At 49.7% G+C, this 22,513-nt stretch overlaps 2 protein-coding genes across 3 annotated transcripts in view; one reads left to right on the top strand and one right to left on the bottom strand.

The window, feature by feature from the left end:
• LOC109515066 (leucine-rich repeat and fibronectin type-III domain-containing protein 4) overlaps positions 1 to 19,265 on the bottom strand; it is a 28,579-nt gene extending 9,314 nt beyond the window's left edge. Inside the window, exons 1-7 of one of the 2 annotated variants that reach the window (XM_019868637.1) lie at positions 18,500 to 19,265; positions 17,049 to 17,760; positions 6,669 to 7,265; positions 6,429 to 6,591; positions 5,920 to 6,090; positions 5,100 to 5,261; positions 3,804 to 4,541 (exon numbers count right to left, since the gene is read on the bottom strand). In XM_019868637.1, coding sequence (XP_019724196.1) covers positions 3,804 to 4,541; positions 5,100 to 5,261; positions 5,920 to 6,090; positions 6,429 to 6,591; positions 6,669 to 7,239 — 1,805 coding nt within the window. In that variant the 5' untranslated portion in view covers positions 7,240 to 7,265; positions 17,049 to 17,760; positions 18,500 to 19,265. Of the gene's footprint in view, positions 1 to 3,803; positions 4,542 to 5,099; positions 5,262 to 5,919; positions 6,091 to 6,428; positions 6,592 to 6,668; positions 7,266 to 17,048; positions 17,761 to 17,913; positions 18,309 to 18,499 lie in introns of those variants that run through there. The other variant, XM_019868638.1, reaches the window with a different exon arrangement.
• Positions 1 to 22,513, top strand: part of LOC109515072 (pyruvate carboxylase, mitochondrial) — a 134,926-nt gene that overhangs the window by 76,949 nt on the left and 35,464 nt on the right. The window lies entirely within an intron of this gene.

Below are 22,513 nucleotides of genomic sequence, written 5' to 3'. Positions count from 1 at the left end.
GAAGTTGTCAGGAAGAAACTTGGGGCGGGGGAGGGATGCTGCGTCGGAACTGGTGGCATAGAATTAAGTTATTATTAGTGCCCGTGATGGGGGAGGGAGGGGGGTATTGTTCTCCATCATGCTACTTGTTTGCTTCCCTCTGCACCACCGAGCAAGATGGGCGAGGAGGAGGAGGAGGAGGGAGAACAGAACGGTGATCTCCTCTCGCGCCTGACGTCTCGGCTGCCCTCATTTCCTCCTTTTTACATATCGTGTTTGTTTACCCTTTTCCTCCATGTTTGCTCTGGATTCCCGCGGCCCGTTTGGTAGCTTGTCTGCCGCGATTGCGTCTGAGCTCTTCTTCTGCTCTCCTTGATCAGTCTCTCCGCCGGTCCGACAGCCGATCACTAAGCCCCCCACCTTTCTTCGGGATCATCATTCAATTTTTTTTCTCCAAGCGTCCGTCTTGGTTCAAGCCTCCTTTGCTAATCGCCTCGTGTTCTTCACGATGGTACACATTTTTAATCAAACGAAGAATCGCCTTTTCCCCGCACAGCCCATTCGGAGCCTCTCGCACGTGCTCATTTCCAATGGATTGCGTCACCATCACACCCTTTATTCCTCCTGCGCGTTGTCCTTTTATCCCAGTCTGTGGCTTCCTGACACTGCTTTTGTGTTCTCGCATGCGATGGCGGCGCGTCGTTAGTGTTTTCGCCGCATATTCTTCCCGCTCGGCTTTTTGTGATTCGCCCCCTTTGTTCGTGTCTGTCAAACTTCGCAGCGCCTTTCCTCTCTAATGTGTGCCGGACTGTCTTAGTAACTGCCATCCACTTCCATTCTCGACGCGGCCGTGTTCCCCTGCTCACTTGTGGTCCATCCCATCCTGTAGACTTGGGCACCCTGGCTCCTTATCTTAAGTCTCAAACTTGGGTCTTTAATTGGACAGTGATTTTAAACTGGACCGGCAAATTGGTGCCGTTGTTAAATCCAGCTTCTTTCATCCTACGCAGGTGCCTAAAGTAAAACCTCGCCTTTCTCATGAGCGCTTTGAAACAGTAATTCATGCCTTCGTCACATCCCGGCTGGATTACTGCAATGCCCTTTACTTTGGAGGCAGCCAGTCCTCCATTAAGTGTCTCCAGTTGGTCCAGAATACTGCTGCTCGCCTCTTGACTGGCACTCGTGAGAGGGAGCACATCACTCCTACTCTGGCATCCCTTCACTGGCTCCCGATATGTTTTAGAGTTCTTTTTAAGATCCTATTATTTGTTTTCAAATCTTGAAATGGCCTCGCTCCACCTTACCCCTCTGAGCTCGTCCGCACTGTCACACCTGCCTCAGGTCTGCGGACCAGACATTATTAGAGGTACCAAGAACTAAGCGGAGGCTCCGGGGTGATCGAGCCTTTTCCGTTGCCGGTCCCTCTCTTTGGAATGACCTCCCACTGAACATTCTGCAAGCCCCCGTCGCTGCCCATCTTTATAACTCGTCTCAAAACTCATTCCTATTCTGTGGCTTTTGACTTAGCATGAGACTTGATTTTTTAGTTTGACTGTTTTTGTGCTTTCTACTGTCTTCGTGATTAACTTCTTGTTTTATTGTTGTATATATGATATTTGCTCCATGTACAGCACTTTGTATACAGCAAAGTCTGTTTTAAAGTGCTCGAGAACTACAGCTGAGTTGAGTTTCAAAGTCGGACGGATCAGCGGGGGAAGGTTGCTGCTGTTGTGGCTGCACTTTAATGCCAACAACGCTACGGCCCCTCCTTCTCTCTTTTTTTATTGTACTGACCAAAAACCTTTGGCGCGACGTATCAAAGTGTATCATCCAATCACATATGAGGGGTTTCATTCGCAGCAAAGCTCGGCAACTTCAATTTGACGTCCAGCAGCCAAGCACGGTGCTGGAAGAAATGACTTTTTGTCCAGAAATGAGACGCCTTTGGCCAAAGCAGCAGATGGTACCACGCGGCTCCGGTTAAGTGGTGCCTCATTTACATGGAGGGACATTGTCTCCCCTGGTGCGCGTCCTTCAGGTGGGATGCACTTGAAAGGAACCCGGCGTGAAATCGGTGGCTTTTTTTTATTTTTGCAAGGACCCTCACGGCGTGGTCGTGCCGCGGTAAAACCGAGCTCCAGGAAAAGGCGGCTCGTCTGATCCTGTCAGGCCCCGACAGCTTGAGCAGCTCCGAACAGATGCCACACGCGCTCGCCATCCCACCTGGTCCTGTCACGCCACGCCGTCCAAATTAGACACGCCGCGTCTCCGGTGCCACTGACCTTTTGAAGAAATGATTCAATCTGGCAGACCTACCAAGTTCTCTTTCCCGGGCCATTGAATTCAGCTCGTTTCTGTTACCCGGAAGTTGTGTACCGTACCGAACCGAAAAATGAACAATTGGGGGGGAAAACAAACCCCAACAAAACAAAGCAAAGTAATGGCTCTCTGCTTGGACTTTTCCACCCGCTCGCTGGCGCGATATTGCGGTAGGCAGAGGCCCGTTAATAGCATGAGAGAAATCTATAGTGGAGATCCCTGTTTCCATTGTGGTGTGCCCGTCTTTCATACGTTTCCCTCATTTGTTTCTTTATCGCTCCTCAGGGGACTTGATTTGCCTGCTTTGGCTCTCTCAAAGCCTTCTGACGTCTCATCTTCCCTATCAGTCTTTTTTTTCCCTTCTCTCTCTCTCTCTCTATTTCACCTTTTGGCAAGGATGCTATAGAACGGCGTTATTATTTTGCTGGTTTGTTTGGGTTTCTCCCCGCCGTGTTTTGTTATTGCAAACCGCGCAGCTCAAGTTCTGCTTTGATTTTCATGAGGGATGGTCGGCGTCTCAAACTTTTGTCTTTGCAACCTGGATTTAGGAAAATTTAAGTCATCCAGCATCTGCTAGAGTCCATTTGTCAAGTAGTCTGATCTGCGATCCCTTTTTTTTTTTTCTGGCCACGAGCTTGCATTTCTTGAGCAAAGGCCGATCCTTTCATGTCGTAAGCCACCCGTTCCTTCTATTGTCTGAGTATTTGCCATGGAGAAATTAGCAAAGCTGATCAGCAAGGGAGCTCAGATCTCATTCAGTTCAATCATTTATTTAATTAGTTCTCCCCGCTTAATTGCTGCGCCTGCGCGGACGGGAAAGAAGACTCCCGGGGGGGGGGGGGGAGAGAAGACTCTCTGCGTTTGTTTTGACGCACTATTTCTCTTTATCTTTTGCTGACTTGATTTGGATTCCCTTTTCCGTACCTCTTCTCACCTCTTTGTCACCCCGCGTTTTTGCCGAGCAGATGCTCCCCGTGCCTCTCAATCTTTCATTACATCTTCCACCGAGCCCCTCGCTTTCATCCCAGATGTGTTTTTCCATCTAACTCTATTTCACTGATGGATTTACTTCCCCTCCTTCTGCATTTTCCTAAAGGATCCGTCGGCCCAGCCGTCTCTCTTCGCCTCAGCCTCACCCGCTTTCTTCCCTTTCAACGGTCCTCCCTTTCACTCTAATCTTTCCCATGGGGGATTTGTTTAGAGTCAATCTCAGATCTTCCTCTTAGTTCCAAATTCCTCTGAAGCCTAAAATCGGCCTCCGTCCATGCAATATATTCAAAGAATGACCATCTCCTCCTCATTCTCTCTTGGAAGCCATATTTCCATTCGCACCCTCTCCGTGCCACTGACTGCCTCCTTAATCTCCCGAGGGATGTCTCATGAAGCCCATGCATTAGTCGACCTTACAATGCGGCCATGCGCTTCCCCTCGATGGTGCGTCATAGCAACAGCCAGCGATTAACCAGCATGTGGCACTGTGAACGAACGGCAAAAGTCAAACTGACCTGTAGATGAGGGTTTCGTCGGCCGTGCAGTTGTATTGTATCTGGTACATCCACACAACGTACGCTCCGGGCGAACGTCCCAAATCCCAGCGGACCTGAGCGGAAGTGGACGTTATCCCTTGAACTCCGACCGTCCGCCTGTCTTCTTCGTCTCCGTCGTCATCCTCGGTGGCCCCGTCGTCGTCGTCCCGCTCCCCTTCGGCCGCCCCGCCTCCGTCACCCTCTTCATCTTCGCCGGCACCTTTTTTCTCCTCCTCCAGCTCGCCCGCGCGCCCCGCGCCGTTGTTCATCCCGCCGTTTTTCCCCGTGCTGATATCCGAGGATCCCGGATCGGTTCGTAAAATCCCATTGGTTACATTCCTGTTGCTCTTATTGTTCACGCTGTTCTTCCCCGTGTTGCCACCTGCTCCGCCCCGATGAGGGAGGGGGATTATTTTCAGGTCCACGGTGGCAGTCGCTTCGCCGGCCGCGTTGATGGCGATGCACGTGTACGCCCCATCGTCCCGGGCCACCGTCACCAAGATATCCAAGGTGCCGTTGTTAAAGGAGCTGGTCCGCGATGAGTTTGCGATGATGCGATCGTCCGGCGAGACCCAGTGCACCACCGGCTCCGGGTCTCCGATGGCGCGGCACTTGAGGGTGGCCCTCTGGCCTTCCAGAACCCACAACTTGTGCGTGTGACGGGTGATGAGGGGGGGCTCACATGTAAACTCCTCCTCGGGAATCGACCAGAAGTACCTGAGGGAAGAGTGAAAACGCCGACACGAAAAAAAAAAAAGTGAGCCCGAGAGATATCGACCATCGCGCCGCACGTATTTGTCTGACCTGTAATTTTTCACAAGAGCGGTTATCAAGTTACTACGCTACTCTAAAAGATAATGCCGGCAGATGCTCGTTTTCCTCCTCAATACGTCGCAGGCATTTTAATGACACACTCGGTCTGGAAAGGGATGGAAGATAAATGCGGAGACGATGCCAAGTAGCGCTGTAATGACTTTTACGGTGTTACATTTCCATGAATTATGGCGCAGTCACTGTATCACCATTAGCGGCGCATTATCCCTCAATTGCGTTCAGTTCTGAAGACCTACAAGTTTGCGCTTCAGTTCTAATTGTCCAATTAAGGAACCGTAAGAGTTGTGGCTTTGCGATTGCCGAGATACTCAAACAAGGGGCCGGACTCCAAACTAAGAGAGCCCGTTTGCTTGCACGTGTCTTGGCTAAAGATGCTCATCACCAAGCCGACGACTGAATGAATGTACGGGAAAATAAAAAAGGCAGGCGAGAGCCAAATACCTTCCGGCAAGGTGGAGGGGCGTGGCGCAGGTTTCCATGTCATCACTGCGAACAAGTCGTCGGAGCCAGAGCAGTTCGCAGTTGCAGTGCAGCGGGTTCCCCCCGAAATTCAGACTGATGACAGCGTTGTAAGGGGTGGGGCTTATGGCACCTGTCTGGGATCTGGGGAGAAAAAAAAACACAGGCCATTTTAAGTCATAGCCAAAAATATTATGCACCCATAGGAGGTATGTGTGACACACACATTCAAAAAAAAAACAAAAAAAAAAAAACGGTCACGTTCTTGTGCGTGTGTTATTTTTAGTTTTTTTAGTCCTTGCTTGGCCCTGACTCATCACCAACTTGTCTGCCAGAAAGAATGCAATCCTTCTCAAATTGCTTCAAAAAAAAAAAAAAAAAAACAATCTCAGTCACGCCGAGTTCATTGAGTTTGTCGCAGCCGCTTGACAAGTGGAGCTCAGTCGTCGTTTTACTTGCTGTCGATATTCCCAAAATGGTAAAGTCGCCTGTCTATAAATGTCATCCCTCGACTTGCAAGAAGCTCTCCTTAGTCACTCCGAAGCCACTTACGCCTCTGCGACGTACAATCTGGAACCAGCTGATGCCGCCTCGGTCATGTATGCGAGATGGAATGAGGACAGCAGATTTTGCCTAATCCCTCACTTGAACAGCTGGCCCACATGTCTTGTCTGTGTAGCTCTGTGGTGCAACAATCGTGAATAATCTGACAATTAACAGTTTGGAGCCCAATATTTTGACTAAACTCCCATTTTTTGGGGGAGTGGGGGGGGGGGCACCAAGAATGAATAATGTGCTCTACCTTGCAAAGAGGGGGTCCGGTGGCAGGGTCCTGAGCCGGTTGGAGGTCATATCTAGCCTGGCTAGCTTGTACAATTCTCCAAAGACTCCCTCCGCGATGTGGTCTATGAGGTTGTGGTCCAGGTTCAGTGTGTGCAGACTGGCCATGTTCTGGATGGACTCCCACGGTACCCTGTTGAAGTCAAATGGGGGATTGTTGAGCGCCAATGAGCAGCAGTCATTTTATGTCTTCTTTTTGACAGCGGCGACAATAGATTCGCTAATTGTCAGTGATTTGTGCGTAGCGGCGGCAAATATCCGAAGCTGACTCGTCACTCTTAATTTGGGTTTATAGCCCAAAGCAAAGAAATCAGCCGAGTGACGGCTATTAACTCATTCAGTACCAGCCAATTCTGGACCAAGTCTGAAAAGACGTTTAAAAACGTCTTTGGGAGTGAATTAGTTAAATGGCAAAGCTCGCAATTGGGGGCGATTGTAAGTCAAGGTCCCGTTGGACTTTTTCGAACTTACTTTCGAAGGTTGTTGTAGGACATGTCGAGATCCTCTAACGTGAGTAAGAAGTCGTCAAACGCCTGCACTGACACTTTGACCAGCTGATTGTTGTTAACAATCAGATGTTGGAGATTCACCAATCCCGCCAGGTCCCTTGGGCCCACGATTGTTAAACGATTCCCTGGAAACGCAAGAGGAACATGAGGTGACGCTTACGGTCGGTGGTGATTGTCGATGAACGGTTCTTATGCTAATCACCGTCGAGATGCAAGGAGCGGAGACTCTCCAGATCAGCAAAGGCCATCGGGCGAATCAGGTGGATGGTATTTCTGGACAGAGTCAAATCGACCAGTCCGGTCATGTTGACGAAGTCGGTCCCCCCGACCTCCGTGATGAAGTTGTCAGCCAGCCGCAGCTCGACGGTACGCCGGTCGACGTGCGGGGGCACAAAGAGGAGACCCTTGTCGGCGCACAGCGTGCTGAGCGATTCGGAAAGGTTCCGACACACACAGTGGAAAGGGCAGGCCGACACGACGCCCCACGTCTCTCCCGCTCCGATCAGGGAGGGCAGCAGGCAGCACGTGACCAGGGTGAGCCAGTGAAAAGCCGGGAACTGGATGCCGCTCGCAGGTGTTCGTTTTGAGGCTCCCAAGCAGGCGCAGGGGATGACTTTGGACGAGGAGGGCAGAGACGAGACGAAAAGGGGGGCGCGAGGAAGCGAGAGGGTGGACGGAGCGAAGGTGGACTCCTTTGCCTGTCGATCGGGGAGGCGATGCGTGTGAGGCGGGTGCTTCTGTCTGCTGGGGTTTAGGGTTGGGGGGGCAGGCATGGTAGAAAGCCAGGCTATCCACAGACCTAAAGGTAAAGAGAAAAAGACAGTCGTCGTACTGCTTGGCCCGTAGCGTTCAAAGTCAGCCACATTCCGACCATGTCTACATGCAACGTTAAAGCAGAAATTTTTTTTTTTACTTTTCAAGCGCCCCACAAGGCCGAGCACAGCCAGTCCCCATGGTAACAGTTACCTAGAAACCTGTCAAGAGAGGATTCGGCATGTGTTTTATCATGGGACACTTTCTTAAGGCTGCGGGTCAGGGAACTGAATCGGGTCGCCGGGCTTATCTGCCTCAATTGTCGCGTCAAAATAGCAACGCGCATCTCAGCCGGTTCTGTTTACACTCGGTATCGCCGCTTACGGCGTGGCAAGGTGTAGAGATGAGTCACTGAAGCTGATTGTCATGCATATGGGTTGCCTTGGCAACATGGATCCCGGAGGGGGGACAGCGAGTGTCGATAACAGGCAGAAGCGCCGCATTCCGAAGTCACTTTTGATGTCGCTTTTCAAGACTTGAGACTCCGGCCGCCAAGGTGATGCCGCCCGCGTGTGTCGTCGGGCACTTCATGCTGCCGCCACCGTGAAGTTTGCTCTTTGTGCGTGAAACCAGAAAACTGTTGTCATCATGCTTTGATTTGTCACACTTTCAAAAAAAGAAAAAACAGAATGACTGAGGATGACCGTTTCAAGTTTACTTCGCACTCGTTGACTCCTTCCGTTCTACCTCAGATCAACTCGTTCCGCTTTCAACTTGAAAACTGAATTGTTCCTTTTTTGTCTCTACCCAAAGTACTCCCGATAATTTGATCGCACCTTCGGGCACTGAAATTGACTCCCTTCTTTCTTACAGCGTCCCATCACTCTTCGTCATCTATTCTCCAGCGCCAAGTGCGGCTCCTCGTGTTTTCCGTCTTGCTCACTTGGCTCCGTCTCGAACCCGATGTGCCTCTAGCGGTGCTGTAACTTTCGACAATTTCCTTGTCGTATTCCCACAATCTGTTCCCCGCTGTCTCGTCTCTGCCCTTGAGGCAACCCGAGGATGGCGGCGTTATCAGTCACCGCTCTGCCTCGCCGCGTCTTTTCGTCTCTCGCCCCATCTTTGGTACGCCGTACCTCCCCGCTCGCCACCTCCTTTCATGCTTCGAGCCGGGGCGCACCTTTGCGCCTGCAATATTCAAGCCTCCTTCTGCCATCATCGCCGTGCGAATCTTCTGTTTTGGAGGCCGCCTTTGTGTCTGGAGCAGTTGCGGGCCCACAGCGCCGCAGGACACAATGGCAGGAACAACAATGATCGATGGAGCTTTCCGAGAAACGCTCGGCTCCTTGTCCTGCTGCTATTGTTTGCCGCCTCCACTTCTATCTTCTCCGAGCAACCCATGCTCATCACTCTACTAATTGATTTTGTTCTGATGCATGTTAACCATTGGTGGGCCATTAATTTGGTACGTGGGCCATAAGTAATCCGCGTCTTTCTACTGCCACAGTCACGTCCTCAGAACGCATCAACACGAGACAAAAATGCAAGCTACTTTGCCATGAACATCATCTCCCAATCAATATTTATGTGGTACCTTGATAGTCTTGAGATTTCATTGGACCTTGGACATATTCAGGGGCACCCTATGCGTGAAGTAGCAAAGCAGCCCCGGAACATAATTGGGCCTGCCGTCCCCACAATCGGCACTGACATAACTTCAAACCGACGAGACTGGAAATTGCCAGAATGCAAATTGACAAGCCGCAATGTTTGCGGGACTATTTTCTCGTGATGATTGAGATTTTGCTTGTCTTAATCAAAAGGGAAGAACAATTTTGCCTGTGCCATGCGTGCAAAGAAAGAACGCTGAATCTGCTGTGAAACAACAACCCAAAAGTGTTGAAAAGCATCACTTCATTCGTCCCCGATCGAAATCCGATCAAATATCTGCCGGAGTAGCGGAAACGGATTCTTTAATTGGAACATCAAAATAAAGTGATTCACTTCAGTGATTTTTTTTTTTCTTGCTGAAAGGAAGGGTACAAATTTGGCCAACGTGTATGTGCACTATATTCATGTCCATGGGTCTCTACGGTATTCTCTTTTAGTTAAGGTATTCTGCTTTCCTTCTATTTTGGGCAATGTCTCGCTTGCGCTACCCCGAATGAACCGGCGGAATAATCGCAACAATACAAAGGAGTCCTCAGAACCTCCACGTTGGCGCATGACTCACAGCTGCGAGGCTCCACCTGCCCCGAATGAACTCCCGACTTCCCCAAAAGTTCCTTTTCCTGCCCCGTTAACTGAAGAGGTCAAATTGAGCGAGAGTAAAGTCATTAGCTTTCCTCCCCGCCATTAAAGCTTGTCATTGCAAAATGTGAACCCGACCCATGCAATTAAAAGGGACTTGGGGCTCTGGTTCAAAGTCGAAAGTGCCTCGTTGTTTTCACCGAGCAGACCTATTGCACTTTAGGACTTCATTTCCTTTCGCCCTCAATCTGTAATCCCCCACTGAGGACTATAAATGTCAAGCCCTCATTAAATGCCAACTACAATTTACAATCTTAAAACATATTCCGTAGGCGTGTGTGTGTGTGCGCGTGTGTCTCTTTATATTTTGCATGTGTATTCTCTCATCAAGAACATCCTCGGGAGCAGCTACCGTGGCCTTCCGAAATGCCACCGGTCCCTAATGGACTCAAAATGGCCAGCGCGGCGCTATTGATAAGGCATGGTATTAAGCGCCCGCAAGCCACTTATCGTAATCCTCAGATCTGCTGGGACCACTGGCGATAAAAAGGCGCCAGATCAAGAAGCAAGATGCTCACGTGCGCAAACACGCAAAAAGGGAAAAAATTTAAAAAAAGGCAGCGATAAAGTGGAGTCAAAGAGAAAAATTATTTCCATCACACAATGCCCTCGATATTAATTGTGCGTTTGCATGCACCACAACAGTCTCCCACACAGTCGTAATTATAGTGAGGCCGACAGATTCTCTCTTCTCTCTCGCTCTTTTGCTCCCCCCGCCGCTCCCCCTCTCTCTCTCTGTCTCGCTCTTTCGCTCTTTCTCCGGGCGAGGAAGAACACAGCGCCCACGTAGCCTCTTGTTGTGGCAGTCGTGTGCATGGAAGCCCACTCATCCTTTTGACACTCTCGCGTCTTTGTCACTCCCCTGTCAAATTTCAGACGCCTTCGCGTTCGTCCGCAACGTATAGATAGCGCGGCGAGAGGAAGAGCGGTGGGAAAGGGGGTCACCGACTGCAGGCAAAGCAGCGAGGCGGGTTAGAAAGAAGGGCTCGGTACCAACGCGTGTCATCAAGCAGATGGGCAGGGAAATATGTAAAGACCATAAACAGGTGAAGGCCGCCATCCATCATGCGTCGCCGCGAGCGCAGGAGGAAGCGCCGAACCGATTTGATTAGGGCGCCGGAGAGCCGGGCTGGAAATGAGTTTGTGGGAGGAGCCCCGAGGGGCAGTCAAGCAGGCGTCGCTGCGGGTGAAAGTCGGATTGCAGTGGCGGGGCCCGCCCTGGATCGGTGGCAGTTGTCTCCTCGCAGCGTGGCCCCGAGTTAATGAGTCCACTTGTGCACAAATACTGACTCATGCCCCCAGAGGCTGTCGCAACATTGAAAAGTGACCTCATCCTTGCATCCGCCCGTGTTTGTTTGTTTGTTTGCAATTAAGCGCCATTTTATTCCGAGAACGTTGCATCACGTTATTGGCAATTTCCCCCACACGGGTAGAAAACGGCCACCTCTGTAGTAGCCCTTGTGGGATAAAGAGCATTTAATTGTTCTTTTCTGTTTAACTGTTCTTCGATGCCAGGGATAGCGGGGCACCGCTGTCTGATGTCTACTCATAGAAGTGCTTTGAAGTGCAGCCTTTTTAAGCGCAGGTCGTCTTTTTTTTTTTTTTTTATTGCAGAGATAAGTGCGGAAACAAATACGACGTGGCGTTCTATCTCCTCTGTCCGGCGGGTGGAAATGTTACTCCAAGTGAGGCCTCGTGAATTTTGACTTGAGGACATGCAGATCATAAGCGAAATGTGTCTTCAGCACTCATGGCCCACAACGAGGCACTCTAAAGCAGCCGTTCCAGCCCGAAACCGGTCGCTGACTTGCCTTGCCATCTCACCGTGACACGCACACACTCATGGCGGGCAACGAGGCGCTCTACCCAACGGGGATCTTCAAACAAGTGTGATGAATTTTGAAACAAATCCCACGAATTCACTTGACAGGGACTTTAAATAGTTTGCATGTTCACCTCGTACGCGGAGAAACAGTTTGACCCCTAAATCGGTGGGACCCTCACAGGAAGTGTTGCTTTGCCTCCGTTGCGCAAGATTGTGTTTGCAATCAGACGCCGGAGGTGACCTTGGTGCCGTCTCCCTCGTCACTTTCCCCGACCAAAAAGTTTCTGGGATTGTGAAATGTTTGCTTCTCCCCGTCTTTGCCGCATGTTCCTTCCTCTTGGAAAGTGTGCGGAAGCTCGCGGGGGGATTCCACTTTTGTGCGCTGACGATAAACTGAAGTGGCAAAGAACAGAGGTGACAGTGATTTTCTTTGGCACTCTGTTGGCTCACACAGAACTTGAACATGATCCGGAATGAAAAGCTCCCATTTCGCGTATGCCCTCAACGCAGCCTCGATGAGTATGAGGCTCACTGTGTGCGCGCTTTATATGTGCGCTTGCACAGGTTCGCTTCCCCCCCCCCCCCCATCCCCCTTCCCTCCAACTTTTGTAATGCGTCACTGTCGCTGACTGACTGCGAAGTAGCATGTCAGTGTTATCTGTCAGCAAAGCCTCCCCTCCCGTGTAAAACATCTGTAAGACTCGAAGGCGGCGAAGCGGCAAAGCGGTGGGCACGGCCGAGCCCGTTTTTTTGTTTTTTTTATTCACGTGAATACCAGATTGGACTATTTGGGATCGGTGTGATCGATCAGCAAGCGTACACATGAAAGACTTCCCCTTCCTGGAATGAATGAACCCCTCCAATTGCCCTTCATTAGTTTTTTCCACGCTGTGGACTCCAGTGTTGGGGAAAATAATTACTCCAATCCACGGGAGTCCTCCGCACGCCGTTCCACATGCCCACCCCCAAAGTTGCAGACGCACCACAACGGGGACGCGCTTGCGCCGACGCTCGTAAATTTGCATTTGCATGACACGCGGTGGCAAAGAAACTGACCCGCCACCGCGGCTGCACCTGATGTGCTTGCACTCCCCCTCCTTCGTTCTTAATTTTTTTCTTCCTCATTTTCCTCCCCTGATGCAACCACGTTGTCACTATACTGCCGCATTGGCTGTCGATTTTTTTCATATGTCGACTTTTTCTGTTCAAGGCCATTTCGTGTGCCACGCGTGTGTACGCAGACTTGCTAAGAGCCAGAAATCAATCTAATCCAACGCAAGTTGGTGAGACGCTCACTCTCATTCGGACTCCCCGCAGGGCCAATTTTATGGACCCTGATTTGCTGACAGCGTATCTTGTTTGCAGCTTGACAAAAGTAAATTTGAGTGTGTTTGTGTGTGTGGCCGTGTAATGATTCTGTTGGCTTCCGGGCTTTCTTTATGGGGTGTGGGGGGGCTGGTGTAGGAATCTTAAGAACGCAAATGATTATCCAATCAGCTCTCAGCTCCCACCGCGGTGGGTCGATGACATGTCAACCAGACCCGTTGATTGCGGTGGCTGTCGTATTGACTCACGCGACACACACATACCCGCTGAGTAAACCCTTCTTCTATGTTCTTCCCGTGGCAAGGATTACGTGAGACTTCAACTCGACACACTTAACATGAAGCGGCACTCTGAGGAATTGAATTATTTAAAAAAAGAGTCAAACACCCTTTGCATTTCAAGCAAGCAGATTTTCATTCCCTAGCTTCATGCTAATGCTAAACAGCATCTTTGATGAGTTAAAGCAACCAGATTTTAGTTTCTTAGCTCAATGCTAATGCTAAGTAGCATCTATTTCGCGGTGCTGTAACGCGTCGAGCGCAAAAGATGCGGTAACACCTCTGCAGAGACAATACATCAGTACTCACTGTCGTGTTCTTTATCCTCTGCGAAGAGTGACTCATATTATGAATTCATGAATTATACAGTATTGTATAAAACAATAAAAGACAAGTTAAAGATTTGGATTGCCCAAGTACAATTACTGTATTGACTGTGGCTCAGTTCGATCTTTTGCATGAGCCTTTTTTGTTTTATTCTATTCTTTATTTTATTGATATTCTAATCAAACAATTGATGACTCTACAAATTTTTTTAAAAAAACACTCGTCACAGAGTTATCGAGCCATATGATGGCACAATAGTTCAGTTCCTCAAATGCTGTCTTTTACTTTGCACCCATGTCACTCACCACCCACCATACCCCTCAAGCCTCGCAGTCGCCCGCTTTCTTTAATCGCGCTCTCCCAAAGCATCTCTCCGTCTGTCGCCCACGGTTGCCGTGGTTTCCTGCTCATCAGGCGCCCGTTGTGCCCAAACAGACTGTTCACATTTTAATTACTCATCCTCTCGACCTCGCCGCAGTAAAACAAACCAGACCTTCGTGTTAACTTAGCTCTGCTTTTCGCTTTTGAATAAACCAGCCAGCCGAGAGTCCCCGCTTTCCCCGCTCCGAATCAATCCTCCGTTCGCATGCACCCAACGGCCATTTCCTCAACCTCGTGCTCTTTCTCCCCTTCCATCCACTCGCCAGTCTGCTCATTTTGACGGCAAGCGTCCCCATCTGCTGGCGTCTCGGAATGGCAGACGCCCTCGCCGACAGTGACGAGATAATTGAAGGAATGACAAATGCTTCCGCCGCTCCGGCCACATGACGCTCACCCCAAATGGATCACCGGCGGGAAAGCAAAAGCCAATTAGCGTTTGCTTTGCATTCACGCGAAGGCGCTACATGTTGTTTTCTTCCATGTTGGAAAGAGCCTGCGACATCGCTGGAACAGCAATGAGGCCGAGTCGAGCATACAACTCAGCCAAGGCCGACAATTGGATTCAGCACAAAATGGTCCACCTTCGTAAATAGCTGCCTCCTACATCCTGAATGCTGTCAGTGGTGTCTTATAGATCTATACCGCACTCAAAAGAACAAGATAACCACAACATACCTTGACTTGGCCGCTGCGCTGCTGTTTCTGGTGCGGCTACAAGACAGACAGCCATACTCTTCTTTGAAATGACTCAGCTCCTCTCGTCTCATCAGTGCGGCCTTAATATTAGCAGTTCTTTGCAGATGATAAAGAATATGACCGAGTATTGTTCTTGTCATCTCCATTTATTGTGACAGGAAGCAGCTTCGAAGACGTGCCCATTTTGTCTTGGGGAACTCGGAATTTGGGGAAGTCAAGTTTATTTCACTAGTGTCTAGAAAAGCCGAATAAGTGCCACACGTTTCAATCAAACATGAAAAGTTCAGGTGGTAAAGCCGCAGATTTGTTTGCATCATCGTTGTCATCTGTTTCGTGTTTTATTGATTAATTTTTCGCCCACACTTGTTGGGTCAAATTTAATTCATGGTTCATTTGCCTTTACTTCAGCACAAGCTTAATTGACAAGATCAAAACCTTTATGTGTGATAAATGTAATATCATTCATTGTAAGATTGCTTGTGTTTGTTAGTAACAATTCAAGGGAAGCGGTTATCCAAAAAAAAAAAAATCCTCGATTAAATCGCAATCGCAGTATTGAGGGTGGGAAAAAAACTGCAATTCGATGATATTTCAAAAAAATTTCAGCCCTAGTCAGGAGCGCAAGTAGATAATGACAGACATCTTTCATGTCTTTGCCTACTCACCTCATTCATCTTTTGATACTGTCACTCATCAAAATGTCGATAAGTGAATCACAGTTATTACACTCCCATCAATGAATCCCTCATCACTTTTTTTTTCCTGACCTCTTAGTCCTCATCATGTTGCGCCAACCTTCTCCCTTTTCATTCTCTCTACATTATCTCCTCTCCTGACTTTATCTTTGGCTCTCTCCCTCGCTCTCGCCGTGTCTCGCGGCCCTCTTATCCTCCCATACATCCACTCAGTCGGTTTCCTGTGTCAGCAGGCCAAATAAGTGCAAGCGCGTGCGTGTGCGTGTGTGTGCGCTTATGTAAAATCTCTCCGAGGTTGCCGCCCGGAGCCCCAAATCCCGGCATGGCGACACCCAAACGACACGCCATGCGAGATTACATTGAAGCTTGCGAGCAAGTGATACAGCATCTGGCCCACACACGCACACAGACACACACACACACACACACACACACACACACACACACACACACACACACACACACATCGACGCGCGCACGCTTGCATGCTTGCACGCGGTGGGTGAAGGAAGTTCTCATGGGAGTAAAGCATGAAAACCCCCAATTAAAGGTGTTAGTGGATGAAAATGGAAAGGAAAAGCTAAAAATAACCCGCATATAACCCGCGCTGACATTTCCCTCTCATGTTGTTGTTACCAAGACACATCTGTTTATTATTAATAGGACACCCCAGTGTATGTCTGTGTGCTGTGTGTGTTTTGGAGACAGTGCGTAGAGTTCCTCCCCTACTTAATGATTCAGCACGAGAGCTAAATAAGTGCAGACACTGATTCACCTTTACTGAGCCAATATGTGTTCTACTGTGTGTGTGTGTGTGTGTGTGTGTGTGTGTGTGTGTGTGTGTGTGTGTGTGTGTGTGTGTGGTCCCCGCAGTGGCCCATCTGGAGAACTGTGAAAATCCCCGCAGGGCTGGGCCACCAGGGGGCGATATTGAGTCACAAGGATGCAGTGTCCTTAGATCCCCTGACACTCTGCCATAATTTATAGATCCAAACATCCATCCATAATCCGAGCCGTTTAGCCTCACAGCGGTCGCGGCCGTGCCGGGGCCTATCTCAGTTGTCTTCGGGCAGTAGGCGGGGGACACCCTGTACCGGTTGCCGGCCAATCTCAGGGCACACGAAACAGCCATTGGCACTCACAATCACACCTAGGGACTATTTCGAGTGTTCCATTAACCTACCATGCGTGTTTTTGGAATGTGAGAGGAAAAGAGAGTACCCGGAGAAAACCCGCGTCGGCGTGGGAAGAACATGCATACTCCATACAGGAATGTTAGAGCCTGGAACCGAACCCCGGACCTCTGCACTGTGAGGTGGACTTGCTTAAACAGTCGATCACCGTGCCACCCTAATTTCTCGATTTGGACGACATTTTTAAAGATTCAATTTTCAATTGATTTTGATTGCAAATTTGAAACTGTCTTTAGAAAAGACAACATTGTTTCATACGCTCAGTGTCAATTTCATTACTCTCACACCATACCGAACAACCAACGTGGCTGCGAGGTCATTGTTTGTCATACCATCCACAGTCACGAGATTCAAGCCAGACACATTCATAAAACAAGCAGAAGCAAACCTCGGTAAAAAGCAGCGCTTCAAATTGTGAAGAATGATGGTGAAGAATTTTTGTCTCACTCTGCTTTTTAAGTTGTATGCTCAATCGCAGGATGCAAAATGCTGTCTGTCAGCTGTCAGTGACAATCGATCACGCCGATTGGCTGTCGGCTTGCAAATCCAAATCACCGCATGAAATAGAAGTTGGGAGGAAGGTTTTGTATGTACGGGTTTTATTTCTTGAATCCCTGACTGTGGATGCTATGATAAACAATAACTTCTCAGTTACAGTTACAAGTAGGGCCACTAAACGTGTGTGAACTACTTGTATGTGTGTGTGTGTGTGTGTGTGTGTGTGTGTGTGTGTGTGTGTGTGTGTGTGTGTGTGTGTGAGGTCTCGGGGGTGCACATAAAAAGGTCAAAAGGTCTTACCTTTTCTGTCTGTGCTTAACAACTAGAATCAGCTCCACATGTTGGCCAGGTTGCTGTCGTGTGTGCGCATGGGTGTTGTTGTGTGTGTTCAGTACATCTCCCCCGGGTGCTTTTGTGCCGCTTGGGCGTTCAATAAGATTTGTGTCGCAACCTGTCCTGGTCCCTTCCTCACCTCACCACATCAAAAAGATATGCGAAAGCCAGCCAGGTTTGAGAAATGTCCACAATATCCTCTTTAAGCGTCTACATCAGGGAGAGAGAACCTGGAAAATTCCGAATTACACGACCAATCCTGGCCCGTTATTCCGAGATGGAGACCTCACTTTGAAGAAGGGGTGGTGGGGGGGAATCCAAGAATCCACTTGGCTTTAAATCCTCTTAAAGGCCCTTTTGATACGACTTCCTTGCGGCGGCATCGGATGTCTATTTCTTAAAGGCTTCAGTTCGGCCCGCACTGGAATCCAGACGGCAGCGACGTGTTTCTCTCTTCCTGGCCTGCGCATCCTCACGCATCTCGACAGTTACCTCGGTTATTTATTCATCGCCTTCTCGCGGTTCCATCCCTCACGCGTGGACTTCCTCTTTCTCGCGCCACTTAATTCCGGGCTCGACTTCCGCGGAGCGTCAACGGCGGTCTCCTGTGCGCTCGCCGTCCCCCCCGCCTCATTTGTCGGCCGGTGACTCTGTGACCTTGGCGAGAGGGCGTGATGACCTACGGGAGAAGAGGAGTAAGAAGTGGATTCTGTTGTTGTGATACCCCCACCCAACCCCCTCCCCTTTCAAAACGGCCGCCTGTCCGTCATCCGCTCCTCCCTGATGGCGGCAGTAAATTCTCCCTCACTCCTTAGCAACTCGTCTCCAATACCTGTCTGTCAAGAGGCGATCAATAGTCCTGGGACCCCCTTAACGTCTCTCTGCAGGTTGCTCTGGTGTCTCTGCACGTCGAAACAGGAGCGCACAAAGTAGCACATTCATATACACACACACACACGCACACACTCGCACGCACACACAAACGGGCAGGCTAATGAAACAACCGGCCTATTGATCCGCACTGTGAATGTCAGACAGTTCTAAAGTCCGCCTGGTGGACTCTGGCCTGTCAGTCATCTTTGACAGCTCCAAGAAGTCGATTTCTTGGATCGTTTGTGTGTTCAAGCTGCACACTCACTCTGTGCCGTTGTGGCTCAAGTCTTGCTTACGGTTTGCGTCCCGCATTCCATATGCGGCGTCCTCACCCTGCATAGAACGTGCGGATTTCATCTATCACCCCCCCACCTCACCCCCCCTTTTTTTTTTCTCCCCACCAAGGTGTTTATTTGCCACTTGGAAAACACAATCGAGCTATTTTGCTTTCCCTTCATCGCTTCTCTCCTGCTTTCGTGCAACCCCCCACCCCCCCAACACCACCACCATCACGCTCAATGTCCGAGGCAGACGGAATTACTAACCTTGCCTTCCCAACCATTCCACCTGCGACCAGCGAAGCCGTCACATCCCCATCTTCGCGACACGCTCGCGCTCCCTCAACTCGGCGGCGGAACAACACCCATGGCTCTCTCTCTGCCTCTGCCCCCCTTCGTCTCTCCCCTCCTCTTGGCCGTCACTCTCTCTCCCCTCCCGCCGGCACCCCCCCCCACCCTCCGGCTGGCTCGTCCTGGACAGCTGCGGCGCTCTGTCTGCCGCCTCTGTCGCTCGTCGCTCGGGCTGCGGGGCTGATTGGAATTTAAGTCGTGCTAATCCCAGAGTACAGGTAGTGAATGAAGGAGGAGGGGATGGGAAGGAAAGAGACGGTGAGCGCCGAGTAAAACGCCGCTGGTATTCCTCTGAATGTCCTCTTGCTGCAGGTCTTCCTCCCTGCTTTCATCTGCCGCCCCGATACACTTCTTTTGACTCTTCCTTATGTTTTCATTGCGCCTAAGACGGAACGGGAGACGGGACTGAGGTCCTTCTACGCTGGCGCCGATTTGTGACAGAGCGAGAGACAGAGAGAGAGAAAGAGAGAGAGAGAGGGAGAGAGTGAGATGTGGAGCCAGAGTGATGAAGTGGGGGAGTGCAGACATGAGGGGAGGGAGAGTGAATGCAGGAGATGGAAAATGCTGCGTAGGAACAATCCAGAAGATGATCAAGTCGAGTCAACGTTGTATTTTGTGTTGAGCTGGTTAACAAGGCTTCAAAGCAGCAAAGAGCGACTTCTTAGTTTTGTGGAGCAATTTTTTTTTTTTTTTTTTTTTTGGTGGGGCGGGGGTGTTAAATAAATAAGGTGAGACACTCAGTCATCCGGGAGGGACTCAAAGTCGAGTCGCTTCTCCACGTCGAGAGTAGCCAGATGAGGTGGCTCGGGCATCTGATTAGGATGCCTCCTGGAAGCCTCCCTGGTGAGGTGTTCTGGGCATGTCCCACCGGCAGGAGGCCCCGGAGACGACCCAGGACACGCTGGACAGACGATGTCTCTCAGCTGGCCTGGGAACGCCTCGGGATCCCCCGGGATGAGCTCGAAGAAGTGGCTGGGGAGAGGGAAGTCTGGGCTTCCCTGCTAAAACTGTTGCCCACGCGACCCGACTCCGGATAAGCGGGAGAAGATGGATGGATGGACGGACATTGTGTACAGCAGCAAACTGTATTTTCCTGTCCAGAAGCAATCCAAGTCAAGAGCCCCGAAATTCGATGTCTTCCTCCTCCAACACACCTGATTCAAATGATCAGGATCGTTCATGTAGTTGTGAGAACATTTGTTGTGTGTAAAATCAAAATCCAAACTCAGGACTCTATTGTGAAAAAAAAATGAATATAAATAGAGTATAAATAAACTGACAGTATAAATATTTTATCCCATAGTAATACACTTTTAACCTGTCAGGCAACTCTTCCTGGCTGGCGTACACTGTAAAAAAAAGTTCATTTGCGGTGCCGGATCTATTGAGCAAGTCGATTTTCTCTCCAGCATCCAGACATTTGTCTGCTATTTTGCTGTTCAAAGTTGGAAGCGCTCCACTTTAACGCGGTTCCAGTCAGACGTCTGTGACAAGTGAACTCGATCACCCAAGCACTTGATTCCGATGTCAAAGGTGCGAGCCGCGCCACGCTTGGATTAGCCGAGCGATTAGCATGACTTCTGCCTTCGTCAAAAATGCAGCTTAGTGATGATGATTACTGACTTCGCAGCGACTCGTGTTCAGCCACAAAAGTGGCAAGCCGAAGCTCGCCAGCGGCTAGCTAGCGCAAGCGTGAGTAGCAGCGAATTGTGCCTCAACCTCCGACTACGCGCGGTGGGTGACGTTAGCGCTAAGCTTTTCTCAGTACAGCCATACCTCGGTTTTCGACCATAATCCGTTCTGGAAGCCTGTTCGAAAACCGAAACCATTCTCTTTTTAAAAAAAAATCTTTATTTAACACGTCTGCTCACAATGGAACGCTACAATAGGAAGCGTCACTTCCTCGTGTAAGGAAGGCGAGAGGAGTCAAGTGGCGTATTCAAGTGCGCTCAGTTTGGTCGAGAACCGATTGTCGGTCGTAATCCGAGCCATAAAAAACTCGGAAATTTTTGGTCGAAAAACGATTTGGTCAAGAACAGAGACGTTCGAAAACCGAGGTTTGACTGTATTACTACTCGGTTATTTCAAAGCCTTGCTTGACCGTTTGGTCACATCGCTTCAGTCTTTTAACTTACAAACGTGCCACTCATTATGTATAATAGTCGAATTGATGATAGTTTTATGCTCTCTTGCCTCTCCCCCAACGGTGCTTTTATAGCAACGATTATTAAAAGAGAATTAAAGTCGGGATAAATCTTTATTGGCCAAATATGTTCAAATTACAGCGGGATTTTGTCTCCACTCTCCAGTAGTGGAAGTTCCTTTCGATCCCCCCCACCCCCGCCCCAAAAAATTCAAAGATACTATAACAAATTCTGCATTTAAAGCATACACACATGTCCCAAGTACAGATAATCGTAAAATAAACTTAAATTGTGCTCATGACCTGGCTTCTTACATTTTGGGGCATATGAACGTATCACATCGGATGGCCTTTATTCAAACGACGAAATCAAGACAACTGAAATTATCCAAATCATCACAAATTGTCTCCGTGTCATTCATGAAGAGTCTCTTGAATGCTCGACTCTGAAGATCCAAGATCAGTTTCGTCACAATTCATCAGCGGCAGGTTTAATCGCGTATTTTTTTTTTACGGTAACATGCGCCTGATGTCGTCGAGGTGCTCGTAGTAACCGACGACGCGGTTTATTTTTAGCTGTGTCGGGAGGACTTGCATGACGGACATATGGAGAAAGAGCGGGAGATGAAAGCAAGACTAGCTCTTAGCGCCTGGAGCTACTCTGGGGCCGGCGAGGGGGAGAGCTGGAGGAGGAGGAGGAGGAGGAGGAAGACGGCGTGAGGACAGCAAAGTGAAGGAGGGGAAGAGCAAGGCCGAGGCTCTCCGAGCGCCTCGGTGAGATAAGGCAGCAAGCGCGGGCTTGCGGAGGAACGCATTTGAAGCCCAACACTTGTAAGCCCGTGTCCCTTCCATCTCTACGCGTCGGAAGAACAGGGTGTTAAATGGAATCTTGCGCTTGAGCCACGGCAGCAGACATTGCGCTGACGAGACGTGAGAAAGCTGGAGATGAAAGCGAGATGGGAGGCGGCCACGGTTCAATTTCATCCTCGGCTCTTCATCTTCTCCCTCCCCTCGGCCCTGCTTTCTCCCGTTCCCCGGGCAGTCATTATTTGGCCTGCGCTCAGGTGTTTTGGACCCCAACCCCCCTCGCCCCCACCCCCGCGTGAGCGATTTTGACACCTCATCCGGCCCAATCGTATTCAGTTAACGGTGTTCTGCTTCACGGCTCATTGGCTCGCAATTAATGCACCCTCCGGCGAAGGTTATGAGGCGCCGTGGTGTTCTGTGACCTCAGTGTTCGGAGAGGTGTTGTCTTTTGTGCGTCCACACCGTTTTTCATGAGACGTCAATATTAGCACGCTCAAGTCGGCTCAGAGATTTGTTTCGGAATACATGAAACATCACAATCCTTTTACGACCGTTTTTAATCAAAGATGCAAGTAAATGGGTTTTTTTTTTTCAGGTTCTGAGTCTGCCCTTATTTTTCTCTCTTAGCATTGGGTTTTTGCTGTAATCATAATATAATATATAAAATGATAAAATATTTAGGGTGGCGCAGTGGTCGAGTGGTTAGCGCATCGACCTCACATTGCAGAGGTACCGGGTTCGATTTCGGCTCCGGCCTTCCTGTGTGGAGTTTGCATGTTCTTCCCGGGCCTGCGTGGGTTTTCTCCGGGTACTCCGGTTCCCCCCCCCCACATTCCAAAAACATGCATAGCAGGCTGATTGTACACTCTTAAATTGTCTCGAGGTGTGAGCGTGAGTTCGGATGGTTGTTCGTCTCGGTGTGCCTACGCTTGTACACACTTGAGCACAGAGAATCGGGGGTCAATTTGAGGTGAATGGAG

Source organism: Hippocampus comes, unplaced genomic scaffold (genome assembly GCF_001891065.2).
Source record: "Hippocampus comes isolate QL1 unplaced genomic scaffold, H_comes_QL1_v1.1 scaffold382, whole genome shotgun sequence".
NCBI lineage: Eukaryota > Metazoa > Chordata > Actinopteri > Syngnathiformes > Syngnathidae > Hippocampus > Hippocampus comes.
The sequence above is the reverse complement of the archived record's forward strand: the minus strand, read 5'-3'. Positions and strand labels throughout refer to the sequence as shown.